Source organism: Apodemus sylvaticus, chromosome 8, assembly GCF_947179515.1.
Source record: "Apodemus sylvaticus chromosome 8, mApoSyl1.1, whole genome shotgun sequence".
Taxonomy (NCBI): domain Eukaryota; kingdom Metazoa; phylum Chordata; class Mammalia; order Rodentia; family Muridae; genus Apodemus; species Apodemus sylvaticus.
The window spans coordinates 80,898,518-80,919,794 of NC_067479.1; the positions used below are offsets into that span (position 1 = coordinate 80,898,518).

The 21,277-nt window shown below is 49.1% G+C and overlaps 1 protein-coding gene across 2 annotated transcripts in view; it reads right to left on the reverse strand.

The window, feature by feature from the left end:
* Nucleotides 1–21,277, reverse strand: part of Samd4a (sterile alpha motif domain containing 4A) — a 221,675-nt gene that overhangs the window by 12,156 nt on the left and 188,242 nt on the right. For both annotated transcript variants that reach the window (XM_052191698.1, XM_052191696.1), the window contains 5 exons: nucleotides 19,188–19,500; nucleotides 16,477–16,562; nucleotides 10,520–10,638; nucleotides 6,316–6,517; nucleotides 5,103–5,229 (listed from right to left, as the gene is read on the reverse strand). In XM_052191698.1, coding sequence (XP_052047658.1) covers nucleotides 5,103–5,229; nucleotides 6,316–6,517; nucleotides 10,520–10,638; nucleotides 16,477–16,562; nucleotides 19,188–19,500 — 847 coding nt within the window. The remainder of the gene's footprint in view (nucleotides 1–5,102; nucleotides 5,230–6,315; nucleotides 6,518–10,519; nucleotides 10,639–16,476; nucleotides 16,563–19,187; nucleotides 19,501–21,277) is intronic.

Below are 21,277 nucleotides of genomic sequence, written 5' to 3' on the forward strand. Positions count from 1 at the left end.
TCGTTCAAAAACACTTTTTTAAAGCTCTTCTTTTGAAAATTGTGCTTCTCTTCGTCAGCCGGTTCAGAGTCAGGTGTCATTTCCACCCTTTCGAGATCTCAGAGAAGGGCTTGTAAAACTGGTCGGTATGAAATGCACCAAGCAGCAGACAGTGACCTTTCTGAGGTAAGTTGCAGCATCCACGAGGTTAGGAGGACAACGGGGCCAACTCCTGAGTGGATGGGGGCCTCCCAGGCTTCTAGGAAAGATGGGGGCCAGAGCAGGTGGGAGGAGTTTCTCTTGATCCCACCAATGGGCTGCTGCTAAGGGAAGGGCCGGGGCAATTAGACTATCGCAGAGGAAGAGTATTTTTGTACTTTCATCCATTCATGTGAAAATCATATACACGCAGAAATTAGCAGCCTTTGGGGTGTGAAACCCATAAAATAGAAACAGAATTTTATATATAGCTAGTTAGCAAATATGGAAGGGGAAAAAAATAAAATAAACTTCAGCAATTCTAGTCATCCATATGCTCACTGGAAGAGCGCGTTTACTCTCTAGCGCTCCTCTTTAAACAAACACTGTGGAGAGATTTGGATAAATAAAGACGCTCGACATTTGCAGAGAAGAGTCTCAGCTGTAGGAGTCCTTGCCAACACGCAGCAAAATGCCATTTTTTCTGAGCCCAGGATCGCGTGTTTCCAGGAAGGAAGCTCTAGAGTCTCCAAGCCGTCGCTGTGGCTGCTCTTTTAGGTGCGAAGCTGGTTTACTCGAATCTTTGTCTGCACTCTTCACTCTGACACGCTCCCTATCACTCACGGAGCAGTGCTGAAGAATTCCAAGTCTTGGCAAAGTCCATATGTTCACACTGCAGAGAGCCTTAACAGTGACTTTTTAATTGTGTGCTTGATGAAAACAGACCGATGGCATCAGATAGATGGGGGCTTCTGGCTCAAGCTAACACACCCTTCAGTCATGTGCTGCTTGGTGGGGAGCGCCCTCCTTAAATTTAGCTCCAAAGGAGAATCAGGTTGTGCTGCAGGCTGGTAGGTACATGCTGGCATGTAAGGCTCCGGCATCAGAGGGCTACAAACACTCAGTAAGGCAACAGGAAGGACTGGCTTGAACCCTCTCACTTTTGTCTCCAGGAAGTCTGTTTCTTCCCCTGGGACTACTGCTTGGAGCTGCTGGAAAAGGTCAAAAACCTGGAACCTTTCCATGTGGACATGATGCTACCAATGCTTTGGAAATGGGTGCATTTCAGACGTTCAGATTGGGGTAGTGTTTATGCAAATATTCTAGAATTTGAAAAACCCTGACATTTGAAACACATCTGGTCCTAAGCACCCTGGATAATGAATATTAAACCTGTACCAGGAATTCTTTTTTCCTATCATTAGGTTATTCTAGGGTTTGGTGAGGATTCTGAAGGGTTAAGGGTTAAGGTGCACTCAAAACTGAAAAAGAAAAGATTGTTTTAAAATTTTATGTAATGTGTATGTCTGTGTGAGTATATGATACATGTGTACAGATGCCCACGGAGGCCAAACAAGGTCACAGATGCCTTGGTGATAGCAATGCAGGAGGTTGTGAGCCATCTGATGGTGATGATGGTGGTGGTGGTGATGATGGTGGTGATGGTGATGATGGTGATGGTGGTGATGATGGTGGTGGTGATGATGGTGATGGTGGTGATGATGGTGGTGGTGGTTGTAGTGGTGGTGGGACCCTACCTCGGTATTTTCGGAGAGCAGTAAGACTCTTAATGAGTGATCCATCTATCTCTCTAGCCCCAACTTGTGATTTTAAAATTGTGCCTTTTTAGAAGTCCCGCATGTACAGAGCACTGTAAACTCAGAAGATCTGGAAAGGAACAGCTGGCCATCTCTTCTAGGGGACTTCTGTCAGAGTCCTTTAAAAACTCAGCTGGCTTGTTTCAGGCAGAAACAGCCACTGGGCTGAGTGTCACATGTCACAGCACGGTCTGTGAGATACGATTTCACCCGGACTTAAGAATATGCAACAGGCTGGGCCCTCTAAGAAACCTGTGCGACCCACCTTGCCGCTGCCCACCTAGCCTGCTTGCTACACAGATACATGGGCCTTTCACTTGTGTGTTTACAAGTGTGTCCCTCACTGCTGGAGGATCAGAGGACTCAGGACCGGGGGTGGGGTGAGGAGGGAGGTAGAAATAAGGAAAAAAATCTATCCCAGGTGGGATACGGAGAACCAGCAGGAGTGGGAAGGCTCATCACAGGGAAATGCTCGTGGCCAGTGGACGAGTGTAACGGCTGCTGCTGCTGGTGGTGGTGGGTGACATGGGCAGGGACCTTGCCCAGCAGCCATCCTCTGAGACCCACACATCTATGTAACATTAGGTTGGATGATATGGTAGAGGGCCATTTTGCCCAGGTGGACACTCAGAGTAGGAAGAGGGGTGGTTTGTCCAGCTGCATTCTTGGCTCTGGTAAAGTTGGCCCATTGACCAGTTCCCCTACCTCCTGTCTCTAAGCCACAGCCAAGTTGTTTACTTAGGTTTATTAGAAAGGTGGAGACCAATATCTACCACATACTTTGAATGGCCCCTAATTTGGCCTCTGTTTCTGCACAGTAGCTCCTTACCTTCCCCTAGTGGACTCTGTCCTCATTCTTTTTAAAGGTAGCATGCTGAGAAGGAAATGGAGGGCCATAGCTCAGGGTTGTTTCGAGGTATGCAGCATTCCAAAGATGGAGGACTCCAGCCACAGTCAGTACATAGGCGAGGGTTGATGTATAAGGCAGGTGTCACTTGGTAAAATAGTGCTGTTGAAAGGTACAACCTCATGTCTCCAACACAGGTACAATGGCTGGAGAGTGTTTTCTTTGCATGTGGTTTTGTGCAAGTGAGGGGTGCCATTTCCAGAACACGGGCGTGTGACCTCTCCCCTGCCTGTGGTTTTCTTGTGGAAAAACCTGCTCTGGGCCCCTCTGCTCCTTCTCGTTGATCCTCCTGGCAAGTAAGGAACCTTTGATGGTATCTAAGCGTCAGGTTACCCTAAGGTCTTCTCTGATTAAAGCCCAGGGGCAGTCGCCTGGCTGCGTCCAAAAGGATGGATCACTCTCCAAGCAATTTTGGAGTCTGATTTCCAGACGGGAAAGAGCCCCGCCTCTGGGCAATGTGGCATTCTTGTGGGTGCCACAGGTATGCTGAGCTCCAGACCTCTTGGGTGTCTCAGATCTTATCCCCCTCACTCCAGAGGCCCTGCTGAATGTCCCTCCTCATCCCAGTGGCCAGCCAGAGTCAGCAGTGGCCTGCTGGCCTCTCCAGTAGAACCAAGGCACACCTGACACCTATCCAGGTAAGAATGAAGCAGGAAGCCACCACAGCCAGTGTCGGAGAGGTCCTGGCTATGCAGCGTGGGAAAGAGGGATGGGCCTAAAGAACTGAGCAAGGTGACTGGTTACCAATACGCGCGAGCACGAGCACGAGCACACGCACACACCACACCACACACACACACACACACACACACGGAGGCTTCTCCATATTCCCCAGAGGTGGTTTTCCTTTGTAAGGCAATTATTTTGAAGTTCACAAAGTTAATGCTTTTTAGACTTTGTGGTAGTTTTCAGGGTTTGGAAGCATGATTGTAAGTGGATGCTTATGTCTGTTAAGAAGGAAGGAGAAAAACATACCTTGTATCCAAGACAAGCATTTGGGGATTCATTTTACACTCACATTCACTCCTAGCTGTGTAAAGATGAAATCCACATTCTGCTTTGCTGATATCATTCTCAAAGTTCAGTCTCAGCACCTACCCATAAGCCTGAGACGACCCCATGGCCGACCAGGTTGGGATCCTCTGACTAGAAAGGCCCACATCCAGGTCCTGCCTCTCAGGTTGACTCTGGTCTGGCCTGGAGGTGAGAGGCATTTCTGTGAAGGAAGCTGAGAAGCAAGACCAGCTTTCAAAGTCACTGTTTGGTTATCAGGAAGTGTGCCTGGAAGCCTAGAGGAGGCCGGGGCTTTTGTACCTTTAGTGGAGACTTCCACAGCTTCCGGTCTCCTCACTGAGGGATTCTGGGTCAAGGCTCTGACTTGCCTCATCCTTTATGGCGATACCGCAGAGGAACCACCCAGAAGGTGCTGAGTTTGAGTGGGCAGAGCCTGGAGGGAGCTGTGGTTAGCTTAGCAGGTCACCGGCACTGAAGAACCCGGAAGTAGGCATTGTTGCTGTGCTTTGGCCATTATGAGGGATTTAAGGCCTTAAGGAGGGTTTGCAACTTCCAAGAAAAAAAATCTTTATTGGGAGGGGTGGGTGGAGGGAAAGAAAGGCCTAGGATATTCTAGAGTTCCAATAATCTAGATTTGCAGGGACGCTGAAATCGAAAGCCTTGTAAACAATTGTTTCTGGGACACAGGGCTCCAGGCTGTGAGATGTAGCTGAGGTTACCCAAACACAGGGTGCATCTCTTGTTTATTCCTTGGGGGTGGGGACATCCTGATAGATGTAACCATGGCTGAGATGATTTTGTGCAAGTCTGGAGTCTAGTGTCAGTGCCTGTGCAGAGAAAGGCTTCAACGATCTGTTTGCTGTGTGGGATTGAGGCAGCTTGCTTTAGGAGGCATGGTGACTGAGACCATGTCTCCCCATTCGGCCTTGAGTCCATTCTGTCAAGTTATTCTTGAATCAAGAAACAATGGCTCTGTTTTCCAATGCAGTCCCACGGTGACACCAACATTCAAGTTTTTCTCTTTCATTGTCTTATCCTCTTTGCACACATTCTTCCCCCTCCCCCCTCCTCTCTCTTTCCACACGATCTCTTCCAGGGATTAGCTATCACTGGTTTAATCAATCTAGGAATCTAGATATCTGACAAGTATCAGAAATATCCCCCATCAGATTGCAACCAGTGCTGGGACTTCAGGCACTGGCTCCCCCAAGGCAGCCTCTGCTCCCACTGGCAAGGCGTGGTTTAAAAAAGGAAAGGCTTTAGGCAGCTCTGAAGAATGTGTGGTGACAGTTGGGGCACAGCAGCACTTTCCGGCTGGGTCACCAGGGCATCTATTCTGGCATCCTGGCCTCTCCCCGGCGTCAGGGGAGAGGAAGGGAAGGGAGTGTGTGCTAGCCAGGCCCTACCTGGTTGCTGGAACATCAGCATGTTTTGTGGGGAAGTATGCACGGGCAGCGAGCGGGTCTTCTGGACGGAGCTGTGGGTGCGGCTGGGCATGCTGTTGCTGCCCCCAGGGTTGGCAAACCAGAGGTTCTAGGGAGGGACAGACAAGAGGGGGGGCGTTAGTCCGGACCCCATGGGACAGTGGGGAAGCAGAGCCCCACCTGGAACCCTGGAGACAGGCATCCCAGGAGAGTTTTGGAAAGGGCTGTGCCACCTGCCATGGACTTACAGAGAGCTGGTTTAGACCGGCTCATTTGATGCTCGTTCCCAGGCCTCGCTTTAAGCTTGAGCTCATCCTGGCCACCTTTTCCCTCTCCCCATCTCCAGAGACCATTTTTACTTCATTTATTTCTCAAAGGGGGCAGCAAAGCTTGTAGCAATGTAGAAATGCGTGTAGTAAACAGTACAACGAGTTTAGGGCTCTTGTTTGATTTTCTTTTTGAGAGTCCCCAAACTTACTCCACATTGAGGAGAAAATGAGACTCAGTACTGGCCACAGGCCTGTATCACACAGTTCACGTGTCCTGTGGTGATCTCGCCTAGAACTGCTACCGGGGCTTCTCAGACATGCCCTTCCCATTGGGAGGGAATGCCAGCAGCCTCCTCCTGGTGAAGCCTTCCTGTTTTAAAGCCAACCTCTCATTGGGTCTGTTTTTATGTCCCCAGGCCCGAGGCCAACCCCTACTGCCCTATGGAGCTGAGGAAACAAACATTTACGGAAAGGCAAGGTTGGGCTCAGGAGACAGCGAGGTCACGGTCAACCTCACAGTGAGGGACAGCCTCCCAAATAATCCTGTGGACTCACCATTACAGCCGAGACCATGAGAAGAAAAAAGTCAAAGGAAGCTTATTAAATGCCCAACTAGACCTGGAAGGTGGTGGGGTAGGTTGGGGCGGGGCAAAGATGAAGCAGAAGGAGCCCTTGGATGCCTGTCTACAAGGGGCCCAGAGATTAACATAGCACTCATTTTCCCAAGCAACAGCCCTGGGTAGGTTTTGCAATCTCCAGGGACACAACACACAGTGGTTATCCGGGAAGCACAGGCTCAGCTATCCCCGTGGTTTAGATCCCCAGGGTCATAGCTTTCCATTCCGGAGATCATCAAGGTTGGGAACATCTTATAGCCTTACCCCCTGAGCTTGGTCAACCTCCCTGCTCCCCAGAGCAGAACAAACCTGTCTTCCTTGTTTCATGATGGTGGGGTTGGCCCCGGTGTGGCGCTGGTTGGAGCTGACAAAGCCACTGGTGCCCAAGAGACCAAGGCGGGCGGAAGGGACGTTCCGAGATGCGATCTGGTATTGTCGTGGGTTCCGCCTACCCATGCCGCCGCCCACAGAGCTGGCTGTCGGGAGGGAGTTGGACTGCCCAAAGCCACGACTGTTAGAGCAAAGAGAAGAGATCCAGAGGTTCTGGCATGCCCAGGCTGCCAGTGGGGCCTCTTTGGGACTGACACTTAAGAGGTTTGGGGGTGCCCATAACAGGTTATGATTGAAACTGTACCTAGTATCTAAAAGCAACATCACATGCTAAATGTTGGCGCACGACAACCCTATGAAGCAGGCTTTCTAATCTTTACAGCTTGAGGATTTTGCCATCCCCAGACAACCAGCAGGGGGCAGCACTCAAATGTGAACCCAAAAGGGGAGCTCAAATATTCTCCTGCCTTCTATTCTTGTCTAGTCCAACCTGTGGGTCTCTGCATGAGGGCATAGTGCCTTTCAAGAAGCCACAACGCAAAATAGTAGAATCAGTATTTGGATCTGATTCCGTTCTGGTGTGTCCTCTATTATGGCGTGGTTCATTTCTGGTCAGGCTGTATGTAAGCAGTCTTCGGTGGTGGACCCCACTGAAATATAAGCTCCTTATGTCCCAGGCCCGAGGCAAGGAGTCAGCGTTTTGCACAGTCACGGCTGTTTGAAAGTAGGCCATCATGATATTTCTCCAAAATAAGAGGCCACTGGTGTGTGTGTATGATTCTATATACACCTAGGACAGTCCTGTCTCTTCGTTCCCCAGGTCTTTCCTGCAGGGCGGGCCTCACTAGGGCTGGCAAAGCTCCGATTTTCAGGTCCACGAAGGAGATTGCTTCCAGTGGGGTCGGATGAGCTCAGCAGAGAAGCCTCCACCAGCCCCGGGGTTCTGGGTGGCTCCAGGAAGGCACATTCTTTCCAAGGGAGTCAGGCAGCTTAACTTATTCAGGAGGGAGGAGAGGACATGCGTTGTGAGCAACGGCCACTAGATGGGGCAGAGTCGCTTGGTTGGTAAGCTGGGGGTTTTCCTCATGCTCGTGAAGAGCCCCTGCAGATGAGCTAACTTAGCCCCTGGAAGTCCAGGGGGGCCATTCATAGTAATCACTTCCTGTGCCAGAGATGGCTGTGTGTGTGTGACTGTGGGGGAGGTGGTGTCTGAGTGGCAGTGCAATCGCTCCCAGAGTTCCTACATTTCGTAGGGAGAGAAGGTTCAGGAAAGGAATCCAGGAAGTCTATCTTCTTCCAGGACCAGAGTGGTGTTGTAGATTCCATTCAGAAGAAGTGCTTCTTCTTCTCTAGGGTTCTTGGTCTCTTTGTTTATCTTATCTTCCCTTTCCTCGCTGAGAACTGAAAATTAGGGTGAGGCGAGCTAAGAGTGATTCCATGCCGTCACAGACCCCAGGGAAGTAACTTGAAAAAGTAGCAGTAAGGGGAGATTTCCGCTCTCAGCTGTTAAGAACTAGTTCTCTGGCTTCTGAAGTCAGAATTTGGGCCACCTGGCAGATAGATGATCAGTATCTGCTAAGGCTCCTCCTACCCCTTATTTAGTGTGAATAGATTTTTCTCACTTCCCTCTGTGGCTGGATTTTTAGAAGGCAATTTCATATGCAGAACAGTAGAGGATGAGTGTTGAGCTAAAATGATTTGTTCTTCCCCGAAAGCAACACTGTGGCGTGTGAAAAATTGTTTTGAGACAGGGTCTCACTGTATAGCACAAGCTAGCCTCAAACTATCTTCCTGCCTCAACTACCCAAGTGCTGAGACTACTCAAGAACATCAGACTAGGATCAAGACTATATTTTCTGGCTACACAAAGGGCAGAGGGCTCTGTTAGGGGCAGTCACGGGAGAAATAGAGAACCTTGAATTTCCTAAGAGTTAGGACTCAGATGTTTGGGAGAAGGAGTAAAGTCCAGAGTATTCCAGGGTCTGGGGTGGTGGTGGTGGGGAGTGGGGGGTGGTTACAGCATAGTGGAGGCAGAATTTTGAGAGGCCATCTTTCTCCTGATGGCGGAGTCCAGCTGTGGTGTCCTCCAAAGGTTATTTTTACAAAGCCAGGTTTGTCTAGAGTTGCTGCGGTTGACAGAGGGATTGAACTCTGAGGTCAGTTAGGACCACTCAGCTTAAGGAAATAATTATGCTTCCAGAGAAAGAACAAATTAAGTTCCCATTCTCAGGCCCACCCCCCTCTGAGCCTGTATACCTCACCTTCTCTGCTTTTCTGAGTCTAACTGATTTCCTTTCCTTGAAACGCATGAAAAGGCTTTGATAAAAATAACATTAATAAGAAGCAATTAATTTGGGATTTGTGAGATAATTTAAAGCAGGGGCTTGCCTGCGGTTACTTTTGTATGGGAGAAACAGTTTTTCCAAACAAATTAACAGTGTAAAAATATCCCAGCGGTAATGCGAAGAGCAGAATATGTTTCATGGGTGTGGCACCATCTTTTCGAACATCCATGATTGGTGGGTGCATTCATTCTTATCTAGTCAATAAAAAGACTCTGACCTGGCAGACCTCAGGCTGGCCCTGACCTTATAGCAGTATGTAGAGGCTCACACTCTGTCCACACTTCTCTCTAGATAGACAGAGGCAGGGGATGCGTTGCTGGTGAGAGGAGCTTAAAAGCCAGGTATCTTCAACCTCTACTTCAGAATGATTTTCTCTAGAGGCCGGTACTGCAACAGGAGCTGGGAACCTCCTCACCTGGGAATCGGGAGTGTCGCCCATAGACAGGAGGTGCTTGGCAGCAGCACAAGGCAGTTGAAGAGCAGGTCTTGCTGTGCATGGAGGCTGCTGATGCAAGAGTGATCTGCAGCCCATCAGAGCTGGCAACCCCAAGGGCTGGAGGCTGGTGAGCTGGCAGTAGTATCAATTTGCCGGCATATCCTCTCTGTGCATTAGCCTGAGACCACAGCAGTCGCTTGGCTCTTCAGTGGTAAGGAGTACTGATCTGGTGCCCAACATTGGCCAGCTTGCTCCCGTATCCTGGGTGCCTCTGCCTATCAATTTATCTGTAAACTAAGGTTAATAATAGCAGTTCTACTTCATAGGGTTGTCGTGAGGATGGAATGAACAGATATATTTTTAGTGCTCAGAAGCCACTGGGCATGTGCTAACTAAATGTTTGCATAATAAATAACAGTACCGTGTAGTAGAATGTGATAGCGTCTTAATTTTTAAGTAAATCTGTCATGAGGACGGTTCTCAAACTCCAGCTGGCCTTATTTCCTTCAAGTAGTAAGGCCACGTGCATGCAAATGAGCCCCTCCTCCCCCGTTTAACTACACAGCTTCTGTACTGGCACTGAGAAATGAATTTCGGAACCTGTTAGGTGCAAGTGAAGAATGAATATTTATCTGTTTATGTTTGAGGACGTTAACACAAAATGGCGATTCCCTGTAGGATATCAGTGTGATCGCTTCCTTATTCCCAAATCCTTGTTCAGGCTTGAGCCAGCCCCCCCCCCCCCCCCCCCACTCCTTTGCTTCTATAATTTAACCTTCGCTTCCCATCTCCCATGCACCTGGCCTCTCATTTACAGCTGTATTAAGGTGCCGTGTTCTGAGGTGTGACCAGGCGTATTTTTAACTGCATCCACAAAGCTGAGCTACTATGAAAAATCGAGAATGGTCCTGCCCCGCTATTAGACCGCAGCTCAGACCAAAATAGACAAGCACTGGGCTCTTCACCCTGCCACCGACTATAATTAGCTTGTCTGCAGCTAGAAGGGAGAAAGGCATTACACTACCACTTAAGGTACTGATAGAGGAGCCCGCTCAGGTCCGTTCAGAGCCCCGCGTGGTGGCTCAACCTCCCCCCTCCCGAGTTTTGCTGGCATTCACTGCATCCTGAGATCATGTTTCTCACACCTAGAGGAGCACCACCATTCTGACCGCAGGTATCGAGGCACAGATGCTCTGGTTCAGCTCTTCCTGTGGGGAGGCTCTTCCTACCAGCCTTTCTCCTACCACAACCTGTTTAGGCCATGTGATTCAGTGCTCTCCACAGGCTGTCCTCCTTCTCAAGGAGGAGGAGTGATGCCCGCCATATTCCCGCCTAGAACTGAGGCAGCCAGCGAGGCACCGGGGAGCCACCATGTATTACAAAGAACAAAATCCCAACATACTTTCTTTGCTGTCGATATCCTGATATGTCTAGAAGGGTTTTCCGAGGGAAAGACCGAAAGAGCTTCTGCACCTGCTGTTTCCATGACAACAATCTTTTTTTCTGTGTCTCTGTAAATGCCTGCAAAAACAAACAGGACTTTTAAATGGGTGACGCAGCCTGGTGTTAGAGGGAGAAGCACACAATTAATAAAGAAAAACGCCGATGTCTCTACAGCAGCTCCTTCCCCCCACCTGTTTCCAACCTGGTCCAGACAGCAGTCAGCTTAAATTGGAGCCATCTGTGCTGAAGATTCAAGTTATTTGGCACTGGGAACACCTGGTTCAGGCATTAAGCTTTTGACAACCTTGTGTTTCGGCTGCATTTCCTGAAGACCCACACCTGTCTTCCCCTTGTCTGACTCCTTCCTGCACCCTATTTGTCAACTGGGGATGAGCCGCAAAATTGATTGTTAGATATTCTAGCTTTGCAGACCCCCCTGCATTTTCATAATCAATGGAAAGTCTAAGCCACTCTGAAAATCAATCAGCCTGCTGGCGTGTGGTCACTCTGGAGTGGCTGCAGGGCCTCAGAGAATGGCAACAGTCTGTGGCTTAGAGCTTTTTTTCTGAGAGGTCTCTAGTTAAACAGCCTTGTGCCCTATGAACCGAACCCCCCTGCTCCCCCCATGTATACCAACCCTGACCTTGCCTGTAGTTGAGGGAAGAAGGCAAGCCTGGTGCTTTCTCAGGTCTTCTAGTAATGCTGGAGCATAGGCAGACATTTTGCCTAGTGTCTGTAACACATATCTATCTCATCTTTAGCATATAGCACATACCTATACAGTCTACAGAACACACCTATGCAGTATATAGCACACACCTATACAATCTAGAGCACATGCCTATGCAATCTAGAGCATTCACCTATGCAATCTCGAGCACACACCTATGCAATCTCGAGCACACACCTATGCAATCTAGAGCACACACCTATATAATCTAGAGCACACACCTATGCAGTCTAGAGCACACACCTATGCAATCTAGAGCGCATACCTATATAATCTAGAGCACACACACACACACACACACACACACACACGTAGTCTATACCACATACACATACACATACAATCTAGAGCACACACCTATACAATGTAGAGCACACAGTACACATCTAGTTATGTTATGTTCCCTGTCATGTAGCACCTTTGCACTCACCATAGCCTAGGGTCCTAAGTCCCTAATGTGGGGGCTTTCAAATTCAAATAAATCAAAATTATCTAAGGAAAACATTGGATGTAGGTGATGGGTGTGTGTGTGCTCTCCAATACTCCAAAGCATGACTGAATAATCTAGCAGGTTTCCAGGAGGTAGTTTATAAAGTACCCTGGTAAAACTGTGCAGGTGGAGCACTGCAGACTCCTGGTGTCCCAGCAGGTGAGGGTCCCGAGCCATATGAGTGTCCTCCAAGTTCCTGAGCTGAGGTTTGGAACACGTAGTGAGGGAAAGCCTTCTGCTTGGGTTTGTTATCAGTAGCAGCAACAGAAAACATCCCCAAGGGGTTTTAATAAAAAGGCATGGAATCCTTTAAGTAGTAACAAAGTATTACTTAGAGTAACAGACTAACTGCTTGCTTTCTATAAAGGAAACAGGTTTCTTGACTGACTAGAAAAAAAAAAAAGAAGACAGCTTAATTTTCTCCTGAGGATGCTTAATCTTTTAAGGATGTAAATCCTGAAGAACTTTGTGGATAAAAGCCAAAGGATACCACTTAGCTATGAAAATGCTCTCCTCAGAACTGAGGAAGTTCAAGGGGAGATGCCTAACTAAAGGACACAGCTAGGTCCCCGTGGCTGTGTGGTCAGGGTTCTCACGACTGGCAAGTGAGCATGGGACTCCTCCCCATCACCTCCTCCTCCCATCACTTCCTCCTCCCCATCACCTCCTCCTTGGTAGGTGATGATCATGGAATGCTCATTGAAGCTGACATCTGGGCTCAAGGCCGACATTGCTGTTGCATTAAGGAAGGCAGGAAGGAGATGGGCTCTCTTGACTTGGATTAGCTTGTCCAGCTAAATGCTGAGGACACAGGATACAGCTGTGCTGGCTGAGATGCCTTGGAGATGATGGTTCAGCCCAGTGGGTCATAGGAAGGCAGATGGGTAAGGCTCAAGTCCATGAACCCACTCACACCACCTCAGCTGAAGAGTTGGTGCTTTCTGGAAATTGAGGGTCACTCAAAAGGGGTCTCTGGGGGGTGAATGGACTGGGAGTAGATACTAAAGAATCACTTAAACAGTTCCCCACATGCTGCTCCTTGACACCCTAACCAGGTGGCTTTGGCTACAAAGATGCCCCCTTTGGGGTGGTCTCTGTGAGTTCTTCAGTGACAACCTTTAGCCCCAATAGTGGCACAATCAAATGGCTTCAGAGTCTTAGAACCACAAAGGAGTGAGAGGCTAGATGTCCTCCCAAGGACGCCATTATGTAGATGATTATCTCCTAAGGTGGCACACAGCATCTAAGTAGATACAGTGTGGATGCCCAACATCCCCAGGACACCACCAATCCTGTGATAGGTGCTCAGTGAGCAGTTCTTCCCAGCTGGGAGGCATCTAGCAGGAGAGCTGAAGTTATGTCATGCCTGGCTCCAGGGGCCTCTGAAAATGGAGTTCTGTCTCTAGTATTCCATTGTAGGGAACCTTCTGATGGCTACTGTCTCATTGCAACCTCCTTCCCTGGTGGCCCAGTGCCAGCAGCTCAGGGCAGGGAAGGAAGATTTGAGGCCTGCTGATTTCCTAGACACTACCAGTTGCACAGTTCAAGGCTTCTGCCCCATCAGGCCCAGAGCAATCCATTTGTCTGGAGAGAGATGGCCACCCTCAGTCCTGTAGTTTACACATTGTGTGCAAAGTCTCCGAAGGGAAGTAAGCCCACTGCAGACAGGGAAGAGAAGGAGCCTGGTCTGCTGAATCAGGTACCAACGTGAACTGGCATCGTAGGTAACACGCAGAATCTCCCTGTTCTTCAGTTTACTTTAGTGAGTTGGGCCCTTCCTCCTTAGGAAGGGAGGTGCCTCCATTTAGTGAACACCTTCCCGATTCAAGCTGGGGAACAGGAGGCCTTGGCTGTGAGAGGACCCGTCTGAGGCTCAGGTCTAAACCTTGTTACTCCTGTGCTGCCTACTACCCCCCCCCCCCCAAGACAGGAGTGTGCTGCCAACATGGAATCCTTGGCTGTGGAAAATTATCCACAATCAAAGCCTCAAACAACACGTTTCCTTCCATAGCAGGGTGTAGACCTCTCCATCTGACATGAATTCAGTCAGAAAGACCTGCCATGAGACCCAGCTAGCCTGTGAAGGAGGTAGTCTCTGGTAAACAGAAGATGGGGCCACATTGAGTCCTCTTTGCGCTGAGAACTTGGGATTGCCAGAGATGAAAATTCAGGGGTCTCAGGGAGGGCACATGGGATGGGCGAGGGGTCAGGGTGATGTTTCAAGGCCAGGTTAGACCAATCAGAGGCTTATGCACAGTTCCGTGGAGGCAGCTGGACTCTTTCGTTATTTGGTCTCATGGGTTCAAATAACTTGAGCTGAAGGGAAAACCATCTTTCCCTCTCAAGTCTAAAAGCCTCAGTGCTAAGGGCACAGGGACAGAGACAAGTCCTGTTTGCATTTACAGAGCATAGCTCTTTTTCTGACCCACCTACCCCAGCTCCTCCAGGGCAGAGCCTGGATTCTACCTCAACTCTTGGGTTCTTAGAACTGTGCCTTGTTTTTTCTTTAAAGATTTTCATTTTTATATTTTTATTTATGTAGGCCTGTGTGCATGCATGCGTGTGTGTGTGTGTGTGTGTGTGAGTCCTGCATGTTAGCATGCACCCATTTGTGTGGCTGCCCATGGAGGCCAGGAGAAGGTATCTATGGAAGGTCCCTGGCATTAGGATCACAGATAGTTGTGAACCACTTATTATGAGTGCTGCCAATTGATCTCAGGCCCTCTGCAGGAGCAGCAACAGCTCCTCTGCACCAGGGTGCCTCCCCAGCTTCAGAAGTCAGCTGCACCACAGTGCTACAGCTGGACTTCTGGCCTCAGCTCTGAGGCAGTCCTTTCTAGTGCTGGAGAAGTGCCCTGGCTTCCAGCGGTAGCTTAGGCACCCACCACTCCATCTTTGAGTTTTGAGGCACCGTGGGAGGAGGGAACCTCTGCAGAGGTCTTATTGTCCTGGAAAATGTCCCCCGACAGGCTCATGATTTGAACTCCTGTCACAGCTGTGGTGTTGTTCTGGCAGATTGTAGAAGGCGTGGCCTCAGTGGTAGACCTAAGGGCAGGCATTATGGGCCATAGACTCACCCTGGCTCTTACCCAACATCCCCAGGCCTCTTGGTGTCATGCCGAGTGAGGTAGAAACGGGACATTTCAGGTTCCCGGCCCCCACTAGTGGAAGGCTCTTCCTCGCGTACCTTTCCCATGTGGGAAACAAAGATTTTTCTTCTTGAAGGCTGCTTTTATTTAGGGATTTGATCTCAGGAAGAGAAAAGTAGCTTGTACACCTATTTTCTGTTTATCTTCCCCAGTGTCCCTATACCAAAAGCCTCTTAGGGAGCTGGCTTAACTTCTCCCTAAAAGTATACAGAATTCTTGCCTTCCCTTCTATCTTTTATTTTTCTGAGACAAAAATCAAGTGTCACATCAGGATTGCAACCAGCAAAGAGTCAGTGTGAGCTCCCAGGGATGGTCTTGTCCTTTACTGAAATAATCAGGTAAGGAAGGCCTTCAGCCATTGTTAGGCGAGGCCTCACAATGTTCTGGGTGATTGAGAAATAGTTGTTTTTGTTCAGCTGAAAGTCTAGGACTTTGGAGTAACTATTTCAGAGGGTGGGATGACTGAGCTCATGACCTGGACAGTTGATTGCTGCGCTCAAAGCAGCAGAGACCTCTGGCTGGGCTGGATGTGTGACGAAAGTTCATGCTGCACAGAGAAGACACTATCAAGATGAGAGTCGGGTAGCAGAGAGTGATTGTCTGGGATGAAACCTCAGGAGAATGTGAAGAGGATGTGATGTGGGAGAGCATCAGACCAGAAGAAGGAAGAGCCTTCTAAGAATGGTAAGAGACGCCTGGGCCACTGGGAGATTGAATGGGAAGGCAGAGCAGGGTCAGGCCTCTGTGCTGGCCACCTACTGCCCATTGAACTCTTGGGGTTCTGACTACCAACAAGTAAATGTGAGGGGTGTAGCCACCCCATCCTCACATCAAACCCTCACTACCTTATTTATCTGGCTCCATGTTTTCCCTAATCTGGATCTTAGAGTATGACTTATCAGGAGAGGGTACCCACAGAGCCACTGATGGCCTGAGTCTGAGTCTCAGGCTCTGTTCTCTGTGGGCTGAGGAATACTCACCAGCCTAGTCAGGCCAGGAGTCTTACAGCTTTTACATGAAGACCGCACTCAGGGAGTCTGCAGTCTACCCGCCTCAGTCTCCTTCCCAAGGTAGATGGTGACTACAGGCTCTATAACAACCACAAATTCAAACAGCCCGGGCAGCCATCACTTTCCCCCCTGGTCATTATTTCCTTTCTGTACTCTCCCTCTCTCCCCTACTTTTTCTACACTAAAAGACAGTGTTTGATCACACAGTGTAAAGAAGACTTTATCTAGGGCTGGGTAGCAGTTCTACGCATTAGTCAGCCCGGATCTGGTCACCTGGGTTCTTCTGGGGCCTGAAGTTCTTCCCAGGAATCCTGTGATATCAGCGTTCTCTCTCTGGTGAATTCTGATGTCAAGGGGACACCCATTTGGCAGAGACTTAGTCAGAGGTGGCCACAGCCTAGTTCTGTCGCAGTTGTTGCTAATGGCCATGTACTTGTCAAAAACAAGTTTCTGGAAACCAAAGCGATCGAATCCTAGAAACTCTGGGCAGCATTTCTAAGCAGCCAGAGGGACAGGTTTAAATCAGTTGTTACTTACCTCGTGAACGAGACACTTGTCTAAGAGCTGTAGATAGGAGCTTATATTTTCCTCATCGGGTCTGGAGACCAAGAGCTGTGTGCACACTGTGAAGTAAGAAGACAAGAATCAGAACACTGCACACTCTTTCAGCTTCTGGGCTCTGTCTCTTTCAGAACCCAGGCCTTCTGAGGAATGTATGTCTGTGACATTGCACAAGGCTCACAGAAAGCAGGGGGAGGCTCATCGTTCCACTGAAGTCAAATGCTCAGTTGCCACAGGAGCCCTCACCCCAGAAACTCCTTGGGTTAGTTCCCGCCATAGCATTCTATATTAAGCCCTCAGACACAGGCCTGAGGACAGACGCTCTGTGAGACAAGAAACAGGGCTCTTGGGTTCTGTGTGTGCAGGTGGCGCTGAGCCCTCTGCCACAGTCGGGGGAGCAACCCCGTTTTATGAATGGACCACACACCCCTCAGCAGGTGGGAAGGCAGTGGTGTTTGTGTGTAGAGGAACGAGGCTGGAGCCACATTTTGGCTGAGATGCATGTAGGCGTGCATGGAGCGTGCATGGAGCAGAAGAAATCTGCCATTCAGTCATTTGCTGGCTTATTTTCTCAGTGTGATACACATTTATCCACACACACCCTCACCTACACACTCAAGCATGTGCCAGAAAAGATGGGGCAATGTTCCTCTGTGGGTAGAACACACATATGTACTAGGTTTCCCCTGCCCTGCTTTTTTTTTTTTTTTTTTTTTTTGACACAGGGTTTCTCTGTGTAGTCCTGGCTGTCCTGAAATTCATTCTATAGACTAGGGTGCCCTCGAAATCAAGAGCTCTGCTTGCTTTTGCCTCCTCGGTGCTGGGATTAAAGGTGTGCGACACGATTGCCCTGCAACATACTACAGTTTTTATGGCCATGTCCACGGCCCACTCTGCCCTTAATGTAAAGGCCACCTGCAAAGGAGTCGAAGCATTGGGTATCTGTCATTTGAAGCGCACCAAGCTCAAAAGTTGGGCATCATATCTGAGTCTTTTCCCCTCCTACGTCAGGATGCCCTCACAGATGCCCACCAATTCCGTGCTCCAACACACAGCTTCCAGAATAATAGTGTTTGCAAAAACACCATGGAAATGGCCTCAAGGTCTACCCGTGGGGACCTTGTTAAATAATCTGTACGTATAAATATTAAATAAACACACACACACACACACACACACACACACACACACACACACACACACACAGCTGATCAGTTGCTACCTGAAAGGATGGTGCTTCTTGGACTGACATAAATATGCACATATGTAAAGTTTATGGAAATCAATACGAAAGGATCTTAAAGCCTGTGTAAGAACAGAGAGTCACACATACATGCATGAGGATGAAGGTTTTTGAGAGGGCACCCCCACATTCAATAGTAGCCGTCCCTAGAGAGGAGATGGCAGGTTTGGTGGGAGTAGGAAGGAGATCACTGGTTTCCATTTTCCACTGTTTTTATACGGTGTACTGTGTCACCCTGGTTGTGGCTTCTCACACGGTAGTTACAGTTTAATCAGACGTGGTGCTGAGGAGTGCTATCTCCCTAGGCTGAGCCCCACGGCGATCCCCTCTATACAGGGAGGGATGGGATATGGAGCACTCTCAGGTGGCTTTGTTGAGCTGGGTCTTTCCCAGGATGCAACCGAGCTTAGGGGTGGGAAGGGGTTTGAAAAGGCTTGTTCTGGCCACCAGCTCCTCCTTACCCCTGCCCAGGGGAGCATCAGGGTTCAGTGGGTTTAGATCTTTTTAGAAGCTTGTATCAGAGGTGTTGCCCTCACTTAATTTACAAGGCACAGGTCCACTTCTGTGGGGGTGAGAATTTGGCTGTTTGAAGGACAAATCATGGTTCCCTCTTTCTTAAAGTAAAAAGACTAGTATTTACTACCATTCATAATGATCAGAATATCTTGTGAAGGATGTTGGGGGAGCACAATTAATTCAAAGGGGTGCATTTTCCAAAATGTGGTCACAAAGGCCTGACTGCAGGGAAGGCAGAGGGTAGTGCAGGCAGGAAGGGTGGTGTGGCCCACGGGGTCCACTTAGCTCTATTCTGCCCTGGTGACCCAGCACAGTTTAGTTGTGACTCAAGGTGCTCATGATCCAGCTTCAGGCTCTGTGTGTGAGTGCCACCTCTCACCTCGGGTACCACAGCACCATCAGTTGGGTCCTGAGTACCCTGTGACTATTACAAGTGACCCAATTGCCTTAGGTTAATGAACACGAGGTTAACAGCTAAGCAGGCAGATGGTGTCTGCCCCATTTCTTTGTCTCTGAAGGTTCAAGGTTCAATAATAGATCCAGTACTGGAAGGGCCCAGCATGCCTTGAGGGGTCCACAGACTGGAGTTGAGATGTCCGATGGGCAAGCCTCTTGTTTCTGTAGGGGCGCTACTGCTACCTACTGGTTACGGAAGCCTCTTGTTTCTGTAGGGGCGCTACTGCCACCTACTGGTTACGGAAGCCTCTTGTTTCTGTAGGGGCGCTACTGCCACCTACTGGTTACAGAAGCCTCTTGTTTCTGTAGGGGCGCTACTGCCACCTACTGGTTACAGAAGCCTCTTGTTTCTGTAGGGGTGCTACTGCCACCTACTGGTTACAGAAGTTCATTCTAGGTCCCCTCTTCTCTACCTCATCACAGCCCTCAGGACTCTTGGGTCTCTGGCTAGGGCTCTCTGAGAGAACAATACCTTTCCCCATGACTCGGGTGAACTGCCCCGGCAGGTCCCCCTCCGGCAGAGGGGCGACAGCCAGCTCCCCGTCGCAGCTGCTCAGCTGGGATGGTTGCAGCCCACCGCTGGCACCGGCTGAGGCACCGGCTGTGGCACTGGTGGCTGCTGCAGCGCTGTCTTTGCAGTCAGGGCTTGGGCTCTCCATCAGCGAGGGCTCACGGCGGCGCACCTCAGGGGTGGTACTAGGAGAGCTGTAGGCCTTGATGGGGGTCAAGATCATCTGATGCAGCTCCTGGAGGGGGATGCGCAGGCTGCCCCCTTCGATGATGTCCTGGGTTAGAGAGAGGGGACTTCAGTGAGATCAGGGCATCTGCCCCCCTCTAGGCCCTTCTCTCTGCCCTATGCTCCCAGAGCTGCAACCAGACAGGATAGGACAGGGTAGCTGAAATTTATTATAAATAAAAACTCAGGCAACTTTTTAGTAGGGGATAGATGGTTTTAGATAGTTTGAAGACAAACATGGTTAATGTATAACAGAACCGGTGGATAGATAATTGTATGTATATACACATCTGAGGCTGCGCAGATGCCTCGGCTGTTAAAGTGCATGTGGTGTAAGAACGAGAATCTGAATTCAGATCCCGGTCTCCATGTTAAAACTGGCTCGAGCAGTGCACACCTGTAGTCCCAGTGCTGCTGAGGGACAGGTTTCCTAAACAGCTGGCTAACAGAGCCAGCTAGCTGCTCATGAGAGAACCCCAATAAAAAGGGGGGGGGTAATAGAGAAAGACAACTGATACCAACTGTCAACCTCTGATCTACACACACTTTCTCTTCTTCCCTTCCCCTCCCCTCTCTCTTTTTCCTTCTCCACTTTCTCCCTCTCTGTCCTCCCTCCCTCTCCTTTCTCCCTCGTTCGTTCGGTTAGTTCAGTTCGCTGTCTCTCTCTGTGTCTCTCCCTCCATCTCTCTCCCTCCCTCCCTTCTTCCTTCCTTTTCTCTCTCCTGCCTCCCCCTCTCTCCCTCTCTCCCTCTCTCTCACATGTGCACACTTGAGTGCATACACATGTATACACTCACAAATATAGGTTATTTTGCACATTTATTTTGAGATTCTTGGCATTACTTATTAGAAAAATGAATGAAAGTGTTTCTGGTAGGGATGATGGGGTTTGGACAGGCCCAGGTAGCTGGGGTCCTAGCTGGGGCCGTGTGAGGTGTGGCCACCTTGCCAATGCTTATGCAGCTCTGATTGGTTCTCTCTGGGATCTAGAAGGAACACCACCTATCAGGGTCTTAATTACAAATGAAGCACTTCCGGGGAGACTTCACAGCCTTCTGTGATCATGGAACAGTTGGGCACGGAAGTCTTCCTGCTGCCATTTGTACCAGGGATCTGGGGAAACTCCACAGTCTCCTGTGCATAGCCTGCCAGGAGAGAGAGAGATCTCCCAGCAGTGCTTTTACTTTTGAGCTCAGAGGAGTAAGGACACAGGCTTACAGGCCCACAGGAGGAATAAACTCCAGCCAGAGACAACAATACCAACTAGCACCAGAGATAACCAGATGGCGAAAGGCAAGCACAAGAACCATACCAACAGAAACCAAGGCCGCATGGCAACATCAGAACCCAGTTCTCCCACCACAGCAAGTCCTGGATACCCCAACACACCAGAAAAGCAAGAGTTGGATTTAAAATCGTATCTCATGATGCTGATAGAGGGCTTCAAGAAAGACTTAAATGACTCTCTTAAAGAAATGCAGAAGAACATTTGGTCAACAGGTAAAAGCCCTTAAAGAGGAAACATAAAAATCCCTTAAAGAAATACAGGAGATCATGAGTCAACAGGCAGAAGCCCTTAAAGAAGAAACACGAAAATCCCTTAAAGAATTACAGGAAAACACAATCAAGTGAAGGAACTGAACAAAACCATCCAGGATCTAAAAGTGGAAATAGAAACAAAAAAGAAATCACAAAATGAGACATCTCTGGAGATAGAAAACCTTGGAAAGAATTCAGGAGTCATAGACACAAGCATCAACAACAGAATACAAGAGACAGAAGAAAGAACTTCAGGTGCTGAAGATATCATAGAAAACATTGACTCA